The 23,378-nt window shown below is 37.5% G+C and overlaps 1 protein-coding gene across 1 annotated transcript; it reads left to right on the top strand.

Annotated features, from left to right (window-relative positions):
- Positions 1 to 7,027: 7,027 nt before the first annotated feature.
- On the top strand, positions 7,028 to 13,838 carry C1H14orf28 (chromosome 1 C14orf28 homolog). Its single transcript, XM_028508141.2, is given in 8 exon segments — positions 7,028 to 7,099; positions 7,101 to 7,239; positions 7,242 to 7,442; positions 7,445 to 7,515; positions 7,517 to 7,551; positions 9,422 to 9,511; positions 10,764 to 10,898; positions 11,889 to 13,838. Coding segments are annotated over 8 exon segments (927 nt in total). The 3' UTR covers positions 12,073 to 13,838.
- The last annotated feature ends 9,540 nt before the right edge of the window (positions 13,839 to 23,378 follow it).

Raw genomic sequence — 23,378 nt, 5'->3', positions numbered from 1 at the left:
AATAAGCACATAAAAAGATGTTTGACTTCATTAGTCACTAGGAAAATACAAATTAAAACCACAACAAGATTTGACTACACACTTATTAGAACAGCTAAAATTAAAAACGACTGACATAACAAGTGCTAGTGATGAAGTAGAGAAAATGGAACTTGAATATACTCCTAATCTGAATGTAAAATAGTACAACCACAACCATTCTGGAAAACAATAATAAAGTTATTATTTAAATAACTTTAGTTATTTACATCCTAAATATGCAACCCAAATGTCCATCAACAGATAAGTGAATAAGTAAATTGTAATATATCCATATAATGGAATACAATAAAAAGCAATAAAAAAGAATCAACTACTGATACACAGAAAAACATAGATGAATGTCAAGATGATATTGAGTTAAAGAAACCAGATGCCCCCCAAAAATAATACATACTGTCTGATTCTATATATGTATATTTCTTTAGAAAATGCAAATGAATCTAAAGTGACAAAAAGTAGATCAGTGGTTGCTTAGGTGTGGGAGGCAAGGACGGATAGGAGGAAAAATTAAAAAGAGATGAGAAAACTTGAGGATGATGAATATATTCACTTGATTGTAGTGATGGTTTATACTTTCTGCTCCTTATATCTGTCCATTATAGCTCAATAAAGCTCTTTAAGAAAAACTGCAACTCAGCAGTCAGACTTTAAGGAAAGCAGGAATGAAGCAAAATGAAATCTAGGTTAAAGGCCTCATGAGTTTTGTGAGCTATCCAAGTATGCAAGGAATCCATGCTTCTTCTCCCTAACCAAGCCTAACCTGAGTTTAACAAGCCATTTCCCACTGTTCTCTAGGAATGGTGACAACCACCACTATTGGGTCTGTTTTCCAGAAAAGAATGACCCAATCAGTATAAAATAAATTCCATGTCTTATGAGAGAGTGTCAGTTAAACATATCCAATTTATAAAGATTTTTAATAACTTTATTTTTTTTAAGATTTTATTTATTTATTTTAGAGAGAGAGAAAGGGAAGAAAACATCAATCAATTGGCTCTCGCATACACCCAAATGGGGACCTGGCCAGCATCGGAGGCATGTGCCCTGACTGGGAATTGAACCAGCAACCTTTAGGTTTGCAGGCTGGTGCTCAATCCACTGAGCCACACGATCCAGGGCTAATTTATAAGCATTTTTAAAGGACTTTCTATTTGCAGAATAGTTTTAATATTGAGAGTGAACTTTTTCACATGTGAATTCCAAAGTAGACACACTAGCTATTTAATCTATCTTTCAGAGCCTCAGTTTCCTGTGAAATACCATAATAAAAAAGCAAAAAACTAAAAAAGGCAGACTGTGACAGTTATTAATTCTTTTTGTGGGGGTAGGACCATCATTCTTCCCCCTCTGCTCTGAAAGATACCCATTTCTTCCCAATTCCACTGGTACTAATTACCTTCTGTAAGTCAAGCTTCTCTCCCAGCCTCCATCCCTCCATCACTAGACTCCTTGAAAGAGGTCCATGAGGTCCATAGCCTGGCTGACCATCACATTAGTGAAGAAGGCATTCAACCTCTGCCAGACTCTGGTGTAACTAAGGACCACAATGATGTGCTGGGCCACCATGAGCTCTCCGAACTGTGTATTCTAGAGGTTAAGCTTCACTTTCCAGACACTTATCATCTGTTGAACAACTAGATGGGGAAAATCTCAACAGTATTGAAACAGGGTGCAGCCAAGAGGGGGGGCCCAATAGGGATTTGTAATGAAGTCCAGAACTCAAGGTGTCTAGGAAATATTGGGATGTCCTCACCCTTTCCCTCATAGGTGTGAGTTGGGGGAAGGGACACATGCAGCAGGAACATGCAGGGCTGTTTTGTACAGCAACAGCTTTGCAGCTAACCTCTGGCATGGTCATTTAACATATCTATAACCTTTAACTGGTTGCATAGATATGTTAAATAGCTGTGGCCATGCTTTGAGCCAGGGAGAAGAGAGTAACTTCCACCCAAGATAGAACTGGGGCAGGTCCCCTGGGTTACAGCGCCTGCATGAGAGCTTGAAGATGATTGGCTCCACGCCATGGGACCACACATGCCCAGACTCACTATAGCATGCCAGTAAAGCTAGAAGGATACAAGAGTGCTGGCAAGTACAGCCAATTGTGGGAGGAGTCAGAAATGGGCCACAGAGGAAGATTGGCACCAGGATTTAAACTGAGACACAGCAGCCAATGCAGGGAAGACCACACAGCTGTGGCAGTGCAGAGTACAAGCGGCTGTGGCAATAGAGGGGAGAACCACGCACTTCTGGCAGAGTGGGGACCCCCGCAGCTTGGGTAGAGAGAATCACCATGCAGCTTTAGCAGAGTACCACCACTCAGCTTTGGCAGAGTGGCAAACCCCTCCTCCCCACAGCTTTGCCAAAAAGAACCATGCAGTTTTGACCAGAGTGGGACCCCCCGAAGCTTTGGTAGAACAGGACTACGTGGCTTTGGCCTGGGAAGCAGGAGAGACTTTGCCTGGAGGAAGAGTGAAAGAACTCTTGCCAGTAGGCCATTTGGCATTTTAATAAACACATTAGGTCACCACTTTAAGTCTGTATAGCTTTAAACAAACATTTCCTTTCCTTTTCACAAATCTCTGGCATTGAGAGATGTCTTTCCTATGGCAATGGACAATCAGACCTAGTGGGGGGTCCTTTCAGTAATAGAATATAGTAACAACCCCCCCTTGGCCCTGTGTGTGGGGGTTCTGTAACAGTTTTTCTAGTCGCTGGGTGGGCCAATAATTGAGGCTTCCTCCCCCTGCCCGCCTTGTTCTGTAATAGTATCCCATTTCTAATTGTGGGTAGAGGTAGTTTTCCAGGGTGGAGTGTGTTCTATGGGAGCAGAACCATGTGAGCTTTGACCCTTTAGGGGAAGATACAAGAACTAGAGCCTACTGAACAGGGATTATGGTTGAGCCCACCGATTCTAGCGTTTAACAACTCTAGCTTAAATTTCCAGCTATCGCTTAATGTATGGGCCTTATCATATCCAAAACAAAAAATTCTGATCTCTACATTGGGCTAAAGCTATTAATTTCTTTGAATGGTACTAACTTCCATTATAAATTTTGGCCAAGCATTGCCTTCAACACTAAGGACAGCATTTAACATACTAGCAGTAACTCATTTCTTTCTAAATAGATACTTATATCAAAAGTTAACTAATTATAACTTCCTGAGAAAACAAAACTTGCCCTTTCTGCGTTAAGAATTGAGATCACAAGACCTAAATCAAATTCAAATCAAGTTAAGATCCAAAAATGGTACAAACCTCAAAAAGCCAAGCTAGCCCTCCGCCTCCGTGCAAACCCTGCCCACTTTGGCTGCTCCACTCAGCTTCTAACACTAAACCCCGCCCCTCTCTCAGATGTCCCGCCACCCCGCACCTGACGTTGGTTTCCCATTGGGCGAAGCTGAGTGCTGTATACACACCCGACAGACACTCGTCTGGCGGAGGCGTCCTTGCGCCTGCGCAGGAGTGCCGTCAAGCGTCTGGGAACTGGGGCCTGGGGGACGGGAGGCGGAGGTCAGGCTGAGTCTTCCTCCGTAAAAAGAAGCTACGCGTCCCGCGGTCCTGGCTCCGTGGGTCCTGTCGGATCGGGTCTGGGCGCCACTGCTGTGGCTCCCGCCGCGGCGGGTGCGATGGAGACCGTGCCAGAGCCCAGCACTCACGCCGGGGGAGGTCGAGACAGCCGGCGGTTCTAGTAGATGTGTCGGCGACGGCAGCCCGGGCTCTCAATGAGCAGGCGGCGGCGGCGACGGGGGCGGCGGCACCGGCGGTTTTCGGTCCCCGGGGAGGTACGAAGAGTCGGCTTCCCAGTGCAGAGACTGTGGCGTGTGGGAATGCCTTCCGCGGCCCAGTTCTCTAGCCCATTGCCCGTAGTCCCTTGCGTTTTGCGGGGCCACTGCCCGGACGCGACCAGGGGCGTCCAGCCTTCTGCACCGGCTTCTGGTCCGGGGACCCGCCCGCGGTGCGGAGCCAGTGCTCGGTGCCAGGCCTTCAAGGGTGTGGCCGGTCGTGGGCTGGGTGGGTGTGGCTGGGCTGTGGGGGGCTTTGCCGGGTGCCCACCGCGCGCCTGGCGAGTCCCCGCCGGAAGCCCAGTGCAGCTCGGAGGGGGGCGCGTGGCCATTTTTCAAATTATCTTGGAACGCTGATTCCAGAGGGGCCCTTTAGGACCCCAGAGCTTTTAGGGCTTCCGGCAGTCAGTGCCTTTGGCAAATGGTCTAGCTCTCATGACTAAAGTGGAGTACAGATTGTCACCCTTGGAAATGACTGGGAAGAAAAAAAAAGAAAGGTGGTGTTTTTCAAGGAAATAAAAGGTCGGCGAGTTGAGCAGGTTTATTCAAACTGCAGGGCCTGTTGAGGCAGCAAAATAAAGACAACCAAATAACTCCTCCAGGACTTCCAAAACAGTGCCTAACGAAACAATCTTAGAAGGTGTGGCGAAAACAAGGCAGGTTTAAGTAAGGCTCTTTGTAGCTGTTTCTCCATCTTTTTAATTAATTTTAGTAGTTTCTTTGGAACAAATCACGTTAGTGCGAATACTAGACTGTGTCTATTAGTTCTTCCAATACTCTACCCCCCTCTTTTTTTACATACATATAAAATTGTAATTTAATTCTTTTAGAGTATAACTGTTGATTTATAGCGCTGTAGTTATTATTCATTCGGTCATGTTCAAAAGATAATTGGGGAAAAAACCACTGGAGACGTAGGATTTCTTTTCAATGCAATATTTAGGAATCTGAACTCAAGCTCTTGATTTTATGACCTTGCTATAAAGTTCTTTATATTCAACAGAAATAAGGCGTAAGGAAAGTTATTTTTATTTTTAACGTATTTGAATGCCTTACGATTTTTTTTTTTCCAAATCTGCCCTGGAAATTTTCTTAGTAAGAAACTGTTTTCCAGCCCTGGCTGGAGTAGCTCAGTGGATTGAGCGTGGGCTGGGAACCAAAGTGTCCCAGGTTCGATTCCCAGCCAGGGTACATTCCTGGGTTGCAGGCCATAACCCCCAGCAACCGTACATTGATGTTTCTCTCTCTCTCTATCTCCCTCCCTTCCGTCTCTAAAAAATAAATAAATAAAATATTAAAAAAAAAAAAAAAAGAAAGAAAGAAACTGTTTTCCTAGGTCCCAAATTTGCCACTCCCTCGTATTCCTAATTGGTTGACTAGAACCAACCTGTTACTATATATAAACATCTATACTTCAGACTCAATATAGTGTTGAACATTTTAGTGTGCAGATTATCTTTCTTCAGGCCAAACATACTATTGATGTGTTTAATATATCTTGGAACTGAATTTTTAGTCTGCTAGTATTGTAAAATCAGTTTGAACAAAATTTCTTGTGCAAATAAAGACATAGGTTTGCAGTATTGAGTGTTGAATTCATGTTATGCTTGGGAGGGTGTGGAACTTCAAAAGATGGTCAAAATAAGACACTGATCTCAGTCACTCACTTCTCTTTCCGACTTCCCTTTTATTCATGAAAAATACTCATATACTTTTCCATAAAAGTACCACACTGGAAAACACTATGGTGTTGTTTGGACTTTTTTTTTTTTTTTTTTTGGTCCCAAGTGGAGCAATTTCTCCGTTATTTCATTAGAACCTCATTCTTTATTTTTTTTTAAATGTTGCTTTATATAACATACATATGATATGAATATGTTTATTAAAATACTGTCAATGACTTTAAAAAACAAAATGCTTAGTTATCCTCAAAGTTAGGGGAAGGATAGGTGCTGATTTAAATAGGGAGGACACCTCAGCAAATTCTCCAAAACATTCAGAGAAGGGAATCAGGATACTTTTGAAGATATGAATCAGATCTCACAGCATGGCTTCTGTATTTCAAATTGTATTGGGTTGGCCAAAAAGTCTATATGGTTTTTCCCATAAAGAAAAGACACATTTTTCATTTTCACCAACTGTATTGATTTGGATATTTGCCTGTTGTCTATCTCCGGCGTGGTATAATGTTGATTGTTCTCAATTAATGTGTTAATTTGATTGCTATCAACTTCAACTGGTCCACCCAACTGTGGAGCATCATCCATTGGGAATGTTTAGCACAAAATTTGCCAACTACTTTTGACACGTTCGAACAGTCTCTGTACCTCTTCCATACACTGCACACATCTTTTGCGTTTCATTTGTGTATTTACCTTTCTTGAAATAATAAAGCATAATATGCCAAGAACGTTGCTATATATTTTCTTCCATCTTCAATATTAAAATGGCTACACAAAAATTCACCAATTTTGACACTTTTTTAATGCACAACTGATATGACAGCTATCACAATACAATCTAGCAAAATATTTCAAATGAAGTTAAAGACAACTAAGTGCTACTAGAGCTGTCTTACAGGAAAAAAAGAATGAAATTTTTGGCCGATTCAATAGGGTATCTAGCATGGTCCTAAAGTGTAAAAAATCCCAGCATTCATAGAAATTATTTTTGTATTAGCTATGCTACTATTCAGTTAAGTTCTCATGACTACTCTTATGTTATCTTTCAGAGATAATTGGTCATTATTCTGTAGCCCACAAGGATTCCTTGTAGTATATTCATTTTATAAGCGAAACTACACATATTAAGAAAATGAAGCAGCACATATATTAGAGGATGGTAGGAAGAGGTTTACATTAGGAAAGTACACAATCAAATTTAGATTATATCTTTAGCTTTACTTTCATTTAAGTTTTTTATTACAGGGTTTTTCCTATAGCACAGATAAAATCTGCGGTATGATTAATATAAACTATCAAATGGCTATTCTTCACCTCAAAAAAGGTTGCAGTTTACATGGTTTTTCAAAGACCCATGCATATTGCCCCCAAAATGACTTCATAACTAGAACTGTTTAAACAATTTATTGTATTGGGAGGCCATTTAACCAAATTTAATTGAAGTCTTTAGATAGCTTATTTCCATTAAAAGATATCAGTAGTCACATGCATTTTCTATTTTAACTTTAAAATACAGGATGAAGACACTGTTTGAAGAGATCAAAGCATCAATTAAAAATAACTATAACCAAGATCGCTCATTTTGGAGGCCCTGTTATTCCTTGGGGAGGTGTTTTTACTATCAAAGCTGGCCGCAAAGCAGTATCCTGTACCCCACTCTATGTTGAAATAAGACTGAAAAATACCTGCACCATAGATGGATTCTTAATGTTACTCTATGTCATTCTTCATGAAATGAAAATTTTCCCAGAGAACTCTCTCTTCATTTAGGTAGAGAGTTTATAGACTGTTTTCTTTATTTAATGGACACCTATAGTTTTACAACTGTGAAGCTACTTTGGATTTGGGACAAGATGGAAAAACAGCAATATAACTATGAAGTTTATAAAGCTTCATTAATAATTGATTTGTTTGGAAATGAACATGATAATTTTACAAAAATCTTGAAAATCTCATGTCTACCATACAAGAGAGTTACTGTTCCAACTGGCGATGCCCAACTCGCGGTGCAGGAAGATCAGCAGCGCACAATTACTATAAAGTAAGTTGCTGTTAAAGTCTGCTTTATGTTCTTTGAAGTCTGTTTTGTCACTTTTACCAGAAATAATATACTTTTTAAATTAAGTGCTATAAATATAAATCTGTATATATAGTCAAAGTACTTCTTAGAGTACAGGATTATGTGTAATTACTTACACATAAATCAACCACACAAATTTAAGACCTCTTCAGTAGGTCCCAGGACAGAAACATACAAACATGTTAGAATTTACTTTAAAAACCAACTAATATTTCTCTTGCAAAATAATAAACTATTCAGAGTGCAAGATACATTGCTTTTGCTTGAATTTACTAATGTGACTAGATAATTCCGGTGTCACAAATGTAACCTCTTGAAGAACACTACCCAATACATGTTTCCAACATGTTTCACCCCCTTAAATAGATCTCTGGTGGGTGAAAATCTACATGAACAAGAAGGAAGAAAATACTCCTACATGTTATGACCAGAGCTTACTTATAGACAGAAATCACAAACTTGGAATCCTAATACCTGGAGATGTGGCTATGAGGAGCATTTTCACTGGCTAGGAAAGGTGCTGGTACCCTGCTACGTATTTTTGAGTTTCAGAGAGAAGGACAGTCTCCTCCAAGCTGGTGAATGACAGGAAGGCCAAAATGGCAAGTCCTAGTAGATAGAGTGTGGGGAAACATTGAAGCCGGGAAGGGGACATGTGCTGGGAAAAGGATAATGGCCAGTGGGGGAAAAAAACAGGGCAGAAAACAGACCTAATGGCATTGTTTTCAGAAAGTGCATTTGGCCCTATGGTCCAGAAAAAACAGCCTAAATTGTTCTCTTTTGGGGGTTATATATCCCACACCTAACTTACTAACTCACATTTCTTTATAGGATATTTAACTCTCAATATTGTAACATCATGATACTTATGGAAAACTGAAGGTATTTTATTATTTTTAGACTAGCAATTAATGTCTCTCTTTTTTGAAATACACTTTTTCCATTTTCTTGTATTGCTGATATGAGGATGTTGATTTGAAATCTATCAGGCAAAAAAGTTCCATTATTCTAAATCATAATGGATTAAAAAGCATTTAAGAAATTTGTCTTTTAACTAATATTTTAATTTGCATATGTTTTAGAACTATACTGAAATATTTATAATATTTTATTCATACTAATATCATGCTTTTCTTAATAAAATATTATCATACTCTATATAACTTTTTTAAGCTTTCGCCTGTTTTTTTTAATCCTGTATTTAAAACAACTTCTGAAATGTGTAGGAAAAAAATTTTTAACAAATCAGGTAGCCGAGGGCAACAGTGGCTGCAACTTAGTCTAGCAACTTGAGTAACCAGTTGCTTCTCTGATTCTGTGTCCTACTTTGTTCCCCCTAGACCAGAACCCTTTCTATTGAATCCTCTGGGGAAAAAAAAATTTTTAAGATTTTATTTTTTAGAGAGAAGGGAAGGGTGGGAGAGAGGAAGAGAAACATCTATCAGCTGCCTCTCGCAGGTCCCCAACCAAGGACCTAGCCTGCAACCCAGGCATGTGCCCTGACCAGGAATCAAACTGGTGATCTTTTGGTTCACAAGCCCCTGCTCAACCCACCAAGCCACACCAGCCAGGGCTGCAAAATTTTTTTAAGTAACAACAACTGCATATTTCAGTTTATAAGAAGATGTAATGTTTCTTAGAAAGCTTCATACGTTAACATTTATTAAATTTAACCAGTTTCTGTACTATCTACAAAACAATGGTAAATAACAGAGGTTATACTTTTACTTGGTTTGCAAATCATGAATCAACCTGTAAATTTTGTAATTAATAATGTATTTACCTGTAAAATGTTGAAGCAGTTTTTATATGCATTTTGCAATTGTTGTAGTCCTCCCCAAGAAATTCCACATGGAAACTTGATACGACTGGCTGTCGATGAGTTATTCTGTTCCAGGATTGAACTGTGTGAAGAACGTGGGTGAGTATATAATAGCCATTTAAGGTGAAAGTATTCTGCATTGTTTATAAAGAAACATGGACTGACATGCTCTTTGATGTTAAAGGAAGTCTAACATTTTTTTAATCTTAACACCTTGTAATTTCCTATACTATCTTATGCTGCATTGACACTATCAAGTAGAATATAATACAGTTAATTGACAAATACAAAGCAAATGCCTTTTCTTTTTTCCCCCACTGCTGAGTAGGTACAATAAAACCTTTGTTAACCGGAACCCAATTAATCAGGACCCTCAGTTAACTGGATTTTTTCTGCACTCCTCATTTACGAGAAAGAGGTAAATTACAACCAAAAAAATTAACATAGTGTAAAGAAAAGAAATCCAAAAGGGCAGAAAGAATATATTCATCCCAATCTCTTAATTTCTATATCTACAGAAGGATTATCTGAGAGCTAACTAATTACAAAAGGAGAGAATAGAATATGTTCAGTTAATTGTACTTAAGTTCAGAAAGTGAACTAATATATTTAAGCAACAAATACTGAAACAAAATGATTTTTCTGTTAACTTAGTTTAGTCAATAATGTTTGTTAACCAAAATACTGTACCACGAGCATTCCGGTTAATCAAGATTTTACGGTATAACTGTATTTATTGTATTCTGATTCCTATGCTTAATACTTGATGCTGCTAAGAAAATAGAACTTGCTTCATCCTATGGGAAACGGAGGCAATTTGGGAATTTTATCCAATCAAAGAGGCCTGTAAGAATTATATTATTCCCTTCGCTGCCTTCTCTGCCATTTCAAAGGGAAATACCCTTTGAAACCATCTTATACAAAGATAAATATATCTAAAAATAAAAGCAAAAAAAATTTTAAAGCAAAAGAATAAAAACAAAAGCTACTCACTTTTGTAAGCCTAAATAAAATGGCTAGCTTTTCCTGGAGTTTTAAAAATATCATTTATTGTATGTAGAATATCAGAGTTTGTAAATTGTGGGAATAGATATACAAGAGTCGGCAAAAGTAGGCTTACAGTTGTAATACAGATAAATAATACAATAATTAATAAATAATACAAGAATAAACTTTGTGTTTTGCCTACTTTTGCCCATCCCATATAAGGTACTAATATAGCCACACTATTACCAATACCTAAAATAGGTAATTATGTTTATTATGACATGAAGTAATAAAGACAACCCAAAAGTGATCAAAGGCAGCTTTATTCCAAGTTTAATAAAGTTCATGCCTATTTCAATTTTAGGTGTGGTGGTTTAAGAGAATTCTCCCAACGAGTTTTCTGCCATGGGGCACCTCCTTTTGTTGTCTTAAATATGCAGCATTGGAAATCTGAAGATCTGGCATATGTACCCTATCACTTGGATTTATCTGATCACAAGTAGGTGTTTTTTGTTTGTTTCACAAAACTAGTAAAAATAAATGTATTTTATATTTTTCTGCTATGCTATTATGGTTTTGCCCAGCCCTTAAGGAAATATTATTGAAAAGATCGTAGCTATCTCTAAATTTATGTATCTTAGATAAGTTAAGAACCTATACGGGAAATTAGTCTCTGGCATTGTGCATTGTGGTTAGGTGCTTGGATTATGGAATAGGCAGAATTGGGCTCAAATCCAGCCCCACTTAGGCCAGTAACAACCAGTTTAACTCATCAGTTTTCTTATCTATAAAACAGAGATGACAGTTTTTATCTGTTGCCATTACTGTGAGAATTTTTTAAAGATTTTATTTATTTATTTATTTTTAGAGAAAGGGGAAGGGAGAGAGAGGGAGAGAAACATCAATGTGTGGTTGCCTCTTGCACGCCCCCTACTGGGGACCTGGCCCACAACCCAGTCAGGGAACCAAACTGGCGATCCTTTGGTTCGCAGGCTGGCACTCAATCTACTGAGCCACACCAGCCAGGAGAATTTAATGAGATAGGCACATAAAAGTGTTAGGATAGTACCTACATGTAGTAATACTGGCTATGGTATTTCAAGTCAAAAGTAGTATGTAATATGAAGTCATCATTTAAAAATAAAATGCTGCTGTCATTATAGATAAAAATACCTGCATATAAATTAGGACATACAACATTCTTTCAACTTTTTGCTTTAAAAGTTTTTTGTATGTTTTATTTAATAGAACCATACAGGTTATGAATTAAGATACATATTTTTTAATTCTTAAATTATATCAATTTAAAACATTCTTAAATATTTTATTCCAAATTACAATTATAGTACATTAGTTTTACAGGTAAATATGTTTTTTAGGGAATAGACTGTAAACAATCTCAAGTTTTACTCCTTATTTAAGAATTTAAGGAATGTTATCTTAAGAACAAAGTATCATTTTCTGCTCTACATTGTCATTGAATTTACAGGTATTTGTTGGAAGGTGCCACATTATTTAACAAAGAAGAACATCATTATTCTGCAGCTTTCCAGATTGATGGACATTGGATGCACTATGATGGCCTCAGAAATGTGAATTTAATTTTGCTAAATAAACCCCCAGAGTTTCTCCTGTTGTCATCATTGGTTTATATTCGAGCAACAGAAAAATAAATATAGACTGATGCTAAATTTAATTGTTTTCCCTCCTGCCCATTCTCCCCAAGATGAAGGGCTTTTATTTTGTATATTCTTGGTATCCAAGGAAATAGTTCAACTATACTAGTTTCAGAGTTGTATTTTCCAGTGTTTAGTCCCAGGTAAATGTTTTATATAGAGAATCTATGCAAAAATGTTATATTTCTTTTTTCTATATCCAGGTTTATTTTTATACAAGCATATTTATGTTGAAATAAAATATATCTTTGTATTTTTTATTTATATGTACCTCAAAGATTTTTACAATTCTGTCCATGAATCTAAGAAAACACTTGTCATTTAAATTCTCAACTTTGAGGGCGAGGGTTATATCCAAATGAAACCTGGGTAGAAGTCAGTGTTTCTGTTTCTATAAATTTCACAGTTCAAAATGTGTCTGACAATATTCCTTTGCCCTACCTCACTCTAATCCAAAGTGCATTACTGGACCTCGTATATGTTTGAATGTACAAGTCGTAGACAGCTTAGTCTATTTTACCTGTTGTTTTGCCTAATTTCCCTGAAGCAATTTTTAAAATTTTGATGAGAATGTTTTCTGGGCTTGAATGATTTCTTTATAATGGCAAATTTCTTTAACCACACTTGCTGAAGTATTATAAACCTGCCAGTGGATCTGAAGTATTAACTAAGTTCCTAAGCCTAGTTAGAGTTATTTTTAAAAATAAATCATATAACTAATCTAAGCAGTTATCTCATAATTAAATATAATGGAACTTCTCCAATAAAAATGTATTTTGCACATAAGACAAATATAAAAAATTAAGCAACTGGATGTTTACAAATTTTGGGTTAACAGTAGAAATGTATTTTAAATATACTTAAGAGAACATGGGTACTTGGAAGTATTTTTCTAGTAAGTCATATTGGCACAGGAAAAAAAAATCAAATTTTTCAAGTAACATCTGCTGACTCCTTTATGAGTAGTATATTGGTAGCACAAGCCTTTGATTTGCAATAGAAATCACTAGAATTGTAAAGATAACAGAATATTGTGTTTCTCTTCAAAGACCCTAAGGTTTCTCACTCTCTCTCTTGAAATTTAAAGGGAAAAATTAAATAATATTCTTAAGGGAAAATACATTTTGAAGTTTATTATAATTTTTTTTAGTGTTACATTTCATTTAAACAGTCCACCTTAGTTAGCTTTGGGTTGAGATTGAGTGCACTATATTTGGAAATTTCTACATGATAACCCAGGTCACTGCCATATACCAAATTGCTAGGTTTAATTCGTAATTGTCTTACATTGGCATGGTTGCCATGTTGAGAGAACTTGCTGAAGAATGTATAAATGTGAGTGAAACATTGCTGAAAATGCCTCACTTTGAGAAAATACTATGAAAATTCCTTTTTTACATGAGATAAAAAGTAGTGATTTATTTTACAGAAATAAATTCACCCTAGTGTTTATTTAAATAGTTCCCTGCATGTATTTAAATAGGATTGATTTACAGTAAACTTTTCTGGGGACACTCTATTGCATGAATCAAAGTATGCAAAAACAAATTCTAGCATATACATAAATGGTATCATTAGCAAAATTATTCCTGCTGCAGATTTATTTTTTTTAGAACTTGCACTTTAATTGTAATGATACTAGTTTATCACAAAACAATGACTTACCTACCTCACAGGGTTGTTGTGAGGATTTAGATGTTTGTTAAAATCTTGACTACCTTGAACATGCTAATAAACATTTTTTTCTACCTCTTTCACATACAGGCAAGTCTCCCAAATTCTCTTACAAATGAACTTCTTAGATTTTTTTTTTTTTAGGCAGTAACTCATATCAGCAATGGATTTAATCTGTAATGGAATTTAAGTATGTCTCTGGACCCAAGATGGTGGGGTTTAAGGATAATAGGTACTTTTATTTTTATGGTGGTGTTTGGTTAGTAGAAAGAAGAAATTATTCCCTGCTTACCAAATAATAGAAAAGTGGTGAAAAATAATGAACTAGGTTGTCTGCAGAATGTGAAGGTGAGGGTACAGAAAGTTCTATAACCTTAAACACTCTTACAGAAATTGGACAGGTGGGCAAAGATATGAAGGAATAATCAAAATCCCACAAATCATAACTATACCTATAGGGAGAGCAAAAGTGATTTTAAAACCATAGCCATATAGGGGAATAAAGAATAAATACAGCAAATTTAAGGAAGAATTTCCAACTTCCCTCTTCTGCAAAAGAAGCTTTTCCCTCCCAACTTAGCAAGTGATCTTACTTAGATGTATCCCCTCTGGATGGCTTTTCACTACTAATTATTATAATTGATTTAGTATGTGAGGCCTTCTCACTGGATCTGACCCAATCAGAGGAAAAAAAAAAACGAAAGATAACTGACTTCAGGCAGATTTTGCATGCTTACTAGGGTGAATTTTATATTCTATTTTATTCTTAGAGTATGAGCAAGTAAGCTATATGTAAGCAGTTAACTACTATGATAAAAAGCTGTACTTGTTAAGTATATCAACTGTTTAGCTTATAATTAAGTGAACTGATGACTATTATTTGAAAATAATTGTAATGCACTATAAGAAGAAAGGGTAAGTAGTTCACATAAAAATAACTGAAATAAATACTAAACTACAGCCAAAGTAATCATTTATACCAGGTAAGCAAAAGTAGGCTTATAGTTCATATGGAAAATAATACAGTAGTAACAGCTATAAAACTACTTTTGCCCCACCCCATATTCTCGTCTTTGTTAATGCTCTAACATTTAAAATCAGCATCAAATTCTGCATAAAAAGCTAAACCCACATAGGTGTTGAAGTGCATCTTAATGATGTATTGCTAGCAGGTTCTAACCCACCCAGGTGGCCCAGTTTTCACTATCTGGTCACCTGGACAACTTTTAACTCCAAATTTGATCCCAGGGAAAACATAACCTTTTACTCTATTTCTGGGAGACTGAGGAAGAAGTTAATGGGGAGTCTCTGGAACTAGACTGTTTCTTTATATGCTGCTATCTATCTGAGGAGGTATATTGGGTTATTTACCCGCAACAAGCAGTCAGTTCTATAGTTCATCTGTTGTTTTCTCAATGAGTTCTGCAAGCTATCAAGAGGAAAATCTTGAAAATGACAAAGTGAGCTGCTCTGGCAGGGCCCTAAAAAATAAATGAGTAGGAACTTGGGAGCAAAGGAGCTTGTGTAGACAAGTTAACTATGGTAGTATTAGAAATCTGTAATTTCATCATCACTTCCCTGTTTTTCTTTGAGTTCTATAGCTTTATTTTTAAAAATATGATTATAAAAGTGTATTTAAGTCAGTAAAAAAATCAGTAAATCCAAATAAAGAGTGTAAAGAAAATTATCATCCATGATTTCTCCACCCAGTATGGCTCCCTCATACTGAAGTCGAAGGACCAATAATCAATGAGTTAGGGCTTGAAATAAGAGACGTGTACTTCTAGGGTTTGACATAGCGATGACAGAAATAATCAGCATGAGAAAACATGGAGAAGGAAGTGAGTGAAGAAAACTGCTGTGGCCACCTGTTTAGACATTTCTTTATACCTGGACACTTGGTTTCAGAAGCTTTTATCTTCTCAAGCTTTCAAGAATTCATTATTTTATGAAGATTATCATTCCTTTATGTTCTACCTGCATCTCAAACTAGTATTCCAGGTGCCAGAGTTGGAAGCAAGACCCTGTGGTACACATTGTCCCCAAAAGGATACAACCAAATAGACTTTGTTTCCCTGTTAATCTAACAGGAGTAATTGAAGATTAAAATACACTGAGCATGATTAGATGCTTTAAAGGTAGAGTAGGAAAAGCTATCTGAGGGAGCTTGTGATGAGTAGTAAAGTAGACAACATCTCTGCACATTCAACATATGGAAATTTTAGGGCAGAGGGAAAGGAGAAGTGTAGAAAAGGTGGCAGGAAATGAGAGCTGATATGTGGTCAGGCCAAGAAGCCACCAGGTTAAGACCTGGGGAAAATGGCTGGCTGGAAAAAATCTTTACCCAACCAAGCTAAACTTGATTTGGGGGCTACAAGCCAAAATAAATTAACATCAGACATACTTTCTCCATGGCGTTCACTTACTACATACCTGTCTACTACCTGGTAGTTGAACTAGATGTAATTCCTGCTCTGAATGTATACATGTCTAGAAAAGGGGGAAAGATGAGTAGCCTGATGATTGTACAGAGGTGAGTACTATGGCAGGTTAAGCACATGGGGCTTCAAGAGTACAGAGGAAGTGCAGATTGGCACACATCTGCTGTGAGGTCTTTAAGTCTTTCACAGTTACTGCCTAGCATTCCTGTAGAAGGTTTGGGTAGGAAAGATTGTCTAGTTTGTGATTTCAAGGACAATTGTCAAGTCCTACTGCCTCTACCTCTACCCACAAAGCCTAATGACCTTTAATTTCTGTAGAAAGCTATAAACCCTAAAATTATAGATAAAAGAATTTTCAACAACACCATCAAATTTAGAAAGAAGTTTGTTGTAGCTAAAGTAATTCACAAGAATAATCTCAAATACTTTCATTTTTAATAAGACAGAAGAACTTGAGAGTGAAAGGGTCATTGTGATGGGTCCTCTTTAAATATTTAGTGAGTCCTGACCTGTGGTGGCTCATTGGAATTGAGTGCCAGCCTGCAACCAAAAGAGGCCTGATTCAATTCCCAGTCAGGGCACATGTCCGGGTTCAGGCCACGTCCCCAGTAGGGATGTGGAGAATCTGATGTTTCACTCCCTTTCCTTCTCACTGCCCTTCCGCTCTCTACAAATACATAAATAAAAACTTTTTAAATTTTTAAAAAATACTTGGTGATATGTTGACTGACTTGGTGGAGGGACAAGAATGGATTTCCAACTCTTTTTTTTAAACTTTGTTTAAATTGTTGTTCAAGCATAGGTTTTCTGGCTGTTCTCCCACCCTTCCCCACCACCCCAGTCCTTCCCAGCTCTCTCCCCTGTTTCCACCTCCCTCTTGTTATTGTCCATGTGTCCTTTATAATTGTTCCTGTAAACCCTTCACCCTTTTCCCCCATTATCCCCTCCCTTCTCCCCTCTGGTCACTATCAGCCTGTTCTCAATTTCAATGTCTTTGGCTATACTTTGCTTCCTTGTTCGTTTTGTTAATTAGGTTTCTGTTAATGGTAAGATCATATGGTATTTGTCTTTCACCGCCTGGCTTATTTCACTTAGCATAATGCTCTGTAGTTCCATCCATTGTGTCGTAAAAAGTAGGAGATCTTTCTTTCTGCTGCATAGTATTCCACTGTGTAAATGTATCATAGTTTTTGGTCCATTCACTTACAGATGGGCACTTAGGTTGCTTCTAGCACTTGACTATTATAAATTGCGCTGCTATGAACATTGGGGTGCATAGGTTCTTTTGGACTGATATTTCAGGGTTCTTAGGATATAACCCTAGCAGTGGAATTGCTGGGTCAAAAGGCAGTTCCATTTTTAGTTTTCTGAGGAAATTCCATACTGTTTTCCATAGTGGTTGCACCAGTCTGCAATCCCACCAACAGTGCACTAGGGTTCCCTTTTCTCCACAAACTCTCCAACACTTGTTGTGTGTTGCTTTGTTTGTGATGGCCGTACTGACCTCTGTGAAGTGGCATCTCATTATGGTTTTAATTTGCATCTCTCTGATAGCAATAGTGAACATCTTTTCATATGTCTCTGAACCTTCTGTATGTCCTCTTTGGAGAAGTGTCTGTTCAAGTTCTTTGCCCATTTTTTAACTAGGTTGCTTGTCTTCTTATAGTGGAGTCATGTGAGTTCTTTATTTTGGAGATAAAACCCTTGTCTGAGGTATCATTGGCAAATATGTTTTCCCATATGGTTTGTTCTCTTTCATTTTAATGCTGTTTTATTTAGCCGTGCAGAGGCTTTTTATTTTGATGATATCCCATTTGTTTATTCTTTCCTTTATGGCTCTTGGTATAGGGGACATATGAGTGAAAATATTGCTGCATGAAATATCTGAGATTTTCCTGCCTATGTTCTCCTGTAGGACTTTAATTGTGTAAAAACTTATATTTAAATCTTTTATCCACCTTGAATTTATTGTTGTGTGTGGTGTAATTTGTTGATTGGGTTCCATTTTTTGGCATGTAGCTGTCCAGTTCTCCCAACACCATTTATTGAAGAGGCTATTTTTGCTCCATTTTATGCTGCTGCCCCCTTTGTCAAATATAATTGACTGTAGAGACTTAGGTTTATTTTGGGTTCTCTATTCTGTTCCACTGGAGCATGTGTCTGTTCTTATCCAGTACCAGGTGGTTGTGATACAGTGGCCTGATGATACAGTTTGTAATATCAGGTATTATGATCCTCCTACTTTGCTCTTCTTTCTCAAAATTGCAGCAGCTATTCTGTGGAGGCCGCTCTGCATGGTGTGGGCCAAGCTCCCATTGGGAGATGCACAGGACTCACGCACCACAGGTAGGTTCTCCCGTGGGGAATCAGGCCTGCAATGTACCTAGGCTGCTATGAGTTTGCTTTTTGCTAAAACTCCCTCACCCTTAATTGAGGACATTTACTGCAAGCAACTTCCTAAAATCCATGCTAAACCTTCCAACGATGAGTGTAACTGGGTTCAACTACTTTTGCCTTTTCATTTGCAAATATTCCTCTTCTGTGATGTGATTAGCAGCATTGGTTCCTTTGTTTTCTATAAAAGGTAACCACCTAAAGTGAGCCTGTGCATAGTAAATGAGGACCATCATGTAATGGTGGAGAAACCCAATAAAGGCCTGTCATGGCAGAGGCTGAGGTTTTTGCTCCCCTTGAGAGAAAAGCTATGTTGTCCCTTTCCTCTACCAGACTCGGTAGTCTGTGTAAATGTCTCATTTCATCCATAATGATGCAGACCCCGCGATCCAGGGGCCACATCACTATTCGGGGTCATTTATGGTTCCATATAACTTTTGAAGTGGTTTTTTTTTATATCTGTGAAATATGCCATTGGTACTTTAATAATATTGTGTTGAATTTATAATTGCTTTGGGGTAGTATGGACAGTTTGATGATGTTAATTCTTCCAATCCATGAACATGATATATGTTTCCATTGTTTGTTATCTTCTTTATTTCTTTCTTCAGTGTTGTGTAGTTTTCTGAGTACAGATCTTTTACCACCTTGCTTAGGTTTATTCCTAGGTAATTTATTTTTCTTGTTGCTATATCAAATGGTATTTTTTCCTGATTTATGTTTCTGATGTTTAATTGTTGGTATACAAAAATGCCTTGATTTCTGGATACTGACTTTGTATCCCGCTGTTTTGCCAAATTCATTTATTAGGTCAAGCAGTTTTTTGGTGGAGTCTATAGTATTTTCTATATACACTCTCCTGTCATCTGCAAACAATGACAGTATTGTTTCATCTTTTCCAATCTGGATGCCCTTTATTTCCTTTTCTTGTCTGATTGCTGTGGTTAGGACTTCCAATACTATGCTGAATAGAAGTGGTGAAAGTAGACAATCTTGTCTTGTTCCTGATGTCAGTAGGGAAGTTTTTAGTTTTTGCCCATTGAATATGATGTTGGCTATAGGTCTCTCATATATGGCCTTTATTATGTTTGTGTGTGTGTGTATTTATATATGATTTATTTATTTATATTTTATTGTTGTTCAAATACAGTTTTCTGCCTTGCCCCCAATCCCAGCCCAACCCCCCAGTGCTCCCCACTTCCCTCCCATGTTTCCACCCCTCCTCCAGTTATTGTAACTGGAAAGTGTTATGCTAAGGGAAATAAGCCAGGTGGTGAAAGAAAAATACCATATGATGTCACCTTTAACAGGAACCTAATCAAGAAAACAAACAACAAGTGAAATATAACCAAAGACACTGAAGTTGAGAACAGGCTGACAGTGACCAGAGGGGAAGGGGAAGGAATTTCAGGGGAAAAGGGTGAAGGGTTGTCCTTTATTATGTGAGGAATGCTCCCTCTATTTCCACTTTGCTAAGTGTTTTTATCATAAATGGGTGCTGTACCTTATCAAATGCTTTTTCAGCATCTATTGATATGATCATGTGATTTTTATCTTACATTTTGTTTATGTGATATATTATACTTATTGATTTGTGAATATAGTACCATTCTTGCATCCCCAAGATGAATCCCACTTGGTCAGGGTGTGTGATCTTTTTAATGCATTGCTGGATGCAATTTGCCAATATTTGTTGAGGATTTTAGGATCTATGTTCATCAGTGACATTGGCCTGAAGTTTTCTTTCTTTGTTGTGTCTTTATCTGGTTAGGGAATTAGAATGATGCTGGCTTCATAAAAGAAGTTTGGGAGTCTTCCATCATTTTGAATTTTTTGGAATAGTCTGTGAAGGATAGAGGTTAGCTTTTCCTTAAATGCTTTGTAGAATTCTTCTGTGAAACCATCTGGTCCAGGGCTTTTGTGTGTCAAAAGTTTTTTTATTACTGCTTAAATTTCATCAGCTGTTATTGGTCTGTTCACACTTTCTGCTTCTTCTTCACTGAGTTTTGGAAGATTATATTTTTCTAGAAATTTGTCCATTAAACCTTGGTTTTCAATTTCTTGGCCTATAGTTCTTCATAGTAATTTCTTACAGTCCTTTATATTTCTATGGTGTCAGTTGTAATCTCTCCCCTTTCATTTCTGATTGTGTTTATTTGGGTCCTCTCTCTTTTTTCTTGATGAGCCTGCTTAAAGGCTTGCCAATTTTGTTTATCTTTCCTAAGAACAAGCTCCTGGATTATTGATCTTTAGTATTGTGCTTTTAGACTCTATGTCATTTAATTCTGCTCTGATCTTCATTATTTCCTTCCTTCTACTTGCTCACTTGATCTAGGACATTGTTCAAAGCCACAATATCTTTGTTGATATTTTGTTTGGAAGATCTATCCATTTTAATAGTGGGGTGTTGAAATCTCCTAGCATAATTGTGTTGCTGTCAATATCTTTCTTGAAGTCTTCCAAGATTTTCTTTATGTATTTGGGTGCTCCTATGTTGGGTGCATATATATTTACAATATTTGTGTCTTCTTGATGGATTCTTCCCTTGAGTATTATGAAGTGACCTTCTGGGTCTCTCTCTATGGCCCTTTTTGTGAAGTCTATTTTGTCTGATATGAGTATTGCTACCCAGCTTTTTTTTCTGTCCATTTGCTTGAAATGTGTTTCCAGCCCTTCACTTTCAGTCTGTGTATGTCTTTTGTTCTGAGGTGGGCTTCTTGTAGGCAGAACATGTGTGGTCATGATTCTTATCCATTCAGCTATTCTATGTTTTTTATTAGGGTTTTAATCCATTTACATTAGGGTTATTATTGATAAGTACTTATTTATTGTTTTTTTTTACCTGTGTTCCCCTCTCTCTCACTGTTTTTATTCCTGGTCTTAAAGCAGACCCTTTAGCATCTCTTGCAGAGCTGGTTTGGAAGAGATGTATTTTTTGAGGCTTCTTTTGTCTAGGAATCTCCTTATTTGGCTTACCATTTTTAATTGAGAGCCTTGCTGGATAAAGTAGTCTTGGTTGTAGGCCTATGGTTTCACTTACTTGGAATATTTCTTGCCATTCCCTTCTGGCTTGGAGTGTTCCATTGAGAAGTCAGCTGCTAGTCTTATCGGGACTCCCTGTATGTTACTTCCTGTTTCTCCCTTGCTGCCTTTAAGATTCTCTCTTGTCTTGGAATTTTGCCATTTTAATTATGATGTGTCTTAGTGGACCTCTTTGGGTTCCTCTTGATTGGGACTCTCTGTTTCCTGGATTTGTGTGACTTTTTCTCTCATCAAATTAGGGAAGTTTTCCATCATTAGTTTTTCAGACAGGTTTTCTATCCCTTGCTCTTCTCCCTTCTCCTCTAGTATCCCTATTGTACAGATATTGTTACATTTCATGTTGTTTTGCAGCTCCCTCACCACCTGTTCATTCTTTCTGAGTCTCTTTTCCTTTTCTTGCTCTACCTGGGTATTTTTTTTTCTACCTTGTCCTTCAACTTGCTAATTTGATCCTCTGCTTCATCCAGTCTGCTTGTATTCCTTCTAATGTACTTTTTATTTCTGAGATTTTTTTGTTCATTTCTTCCTGGTTTTTGTTTATAGTTTCCATTCCTTTTTCATGCTGATGTAATTCTCATGAAGTTCCTTGTAGTTGTCTGTGAGTTCTGTGAGCATCTTTATAACCATTAATTGAATTCTATATCTCATAGTTTGGTTACCTTCATTTCATTTAGCTCTTTTAGTAGGAGTCTCCATTCTTTTTGATTAAATGTTCTTTTTTCTGTCTCCCCATTTTAGTGACTCTTTTGTTTGTTTGTTTGCTTCTAATGTTTTGCTTTGCTAGCTGTCTTTATAGGGTTAACTTCTATGGTAGGAATGCTGTGAGGTTAAATGGTGTGGTCTCTTTGATCTCTTGTCTGGACGCTCTAGGTTTGCCCTTTCTTCTGTTTGTGTGGGCTGTCTTGTTGCACTGTGGTTTTTTACCTTTTGGTGGTTCCTTTGTTGGTGTTTTTTCTCCTCTGGCAGGTATATTGATGTTCATAGCTCCCACGTATTCTTGTATGTGATCAGTGGCAGGGGGTAGGCAAAATGAATTAAGACAGCAGGAAAGTATTTTATAAGATTTAAAGTACCAGAAAGTAGAGAAATGATAGGAGATTCCTTGGATAAGTATAGTGTTGACTGTGATATTCACCCAACTAGCCACTTTTATAAAGGTGATAGAGAGATAAGACTCTTGTTAGAGGGGAGGAGGAGGATTGTGAGCTGAATCCAGAAAACAGAGTGCTTATGCAAGATTAGATGATGAGATATAGTAAGAGTAAAGGATAGAAACTAGGCGTAGTGTGAGAAATAGTAGAGTTAACCACAACATAATAATGCTCAGGAATAAAGTGAAGTGGGCTAAGATCAGGGAGGGTTGGTGTGTAGTCTGCACAATTATATGGAACAAAAATTATTTACAATAGTACTGGAACAAGAATAATATGACAGGAAAATATATGACTTGGATAACCAGAATAGAAGGCACCCAATCAAGAGTTGTGTGTATTGGAACACGGGTTGTTGTGCGTGGGTCTCGGCAGCAGTGACCACGGAACGCTTGGATGGCTGGTCGAAAAACATACACAGAGACAAACTAGTTTTATGTGGGGAAGTGGGACGAAATGGCCACCCCCCTAGTGGGGAGTGCGCCGATTTACCGCCCCTACCTGCTTTTATTGAGCTCATTTTGCATAATAATTCAGGTAAAGTACAGTACTCATTAGGGGGAAGTAAGGAACCATAGAAAACAAGGAGCTGCCGGTCTAT

The sequence above is a fragment of the Phyllostomus discolor genome, chromosome 1 (assembly GCF_004126475.2).
Source record: "Phyllostomus discolor isolate MPI-MPIP mPhyDis1 chromosome 1, mPhyDis1.pri.v3, whole genome shotgun sequence".
In the NCBI taxonomy this organism is placed as follows: domain Eukaryota; kingdom Metazoa; phylum Chordata; class Mammalia; order Chiroptera; family Phyllostomidae; genus Phyllostomus; species Phyllostomus discolor.
The sequence above is the reverse complement of the archived record's forward strand: the minus strand, read 5'-3'. Positions and strand labels throughout refer to the sequence as shown.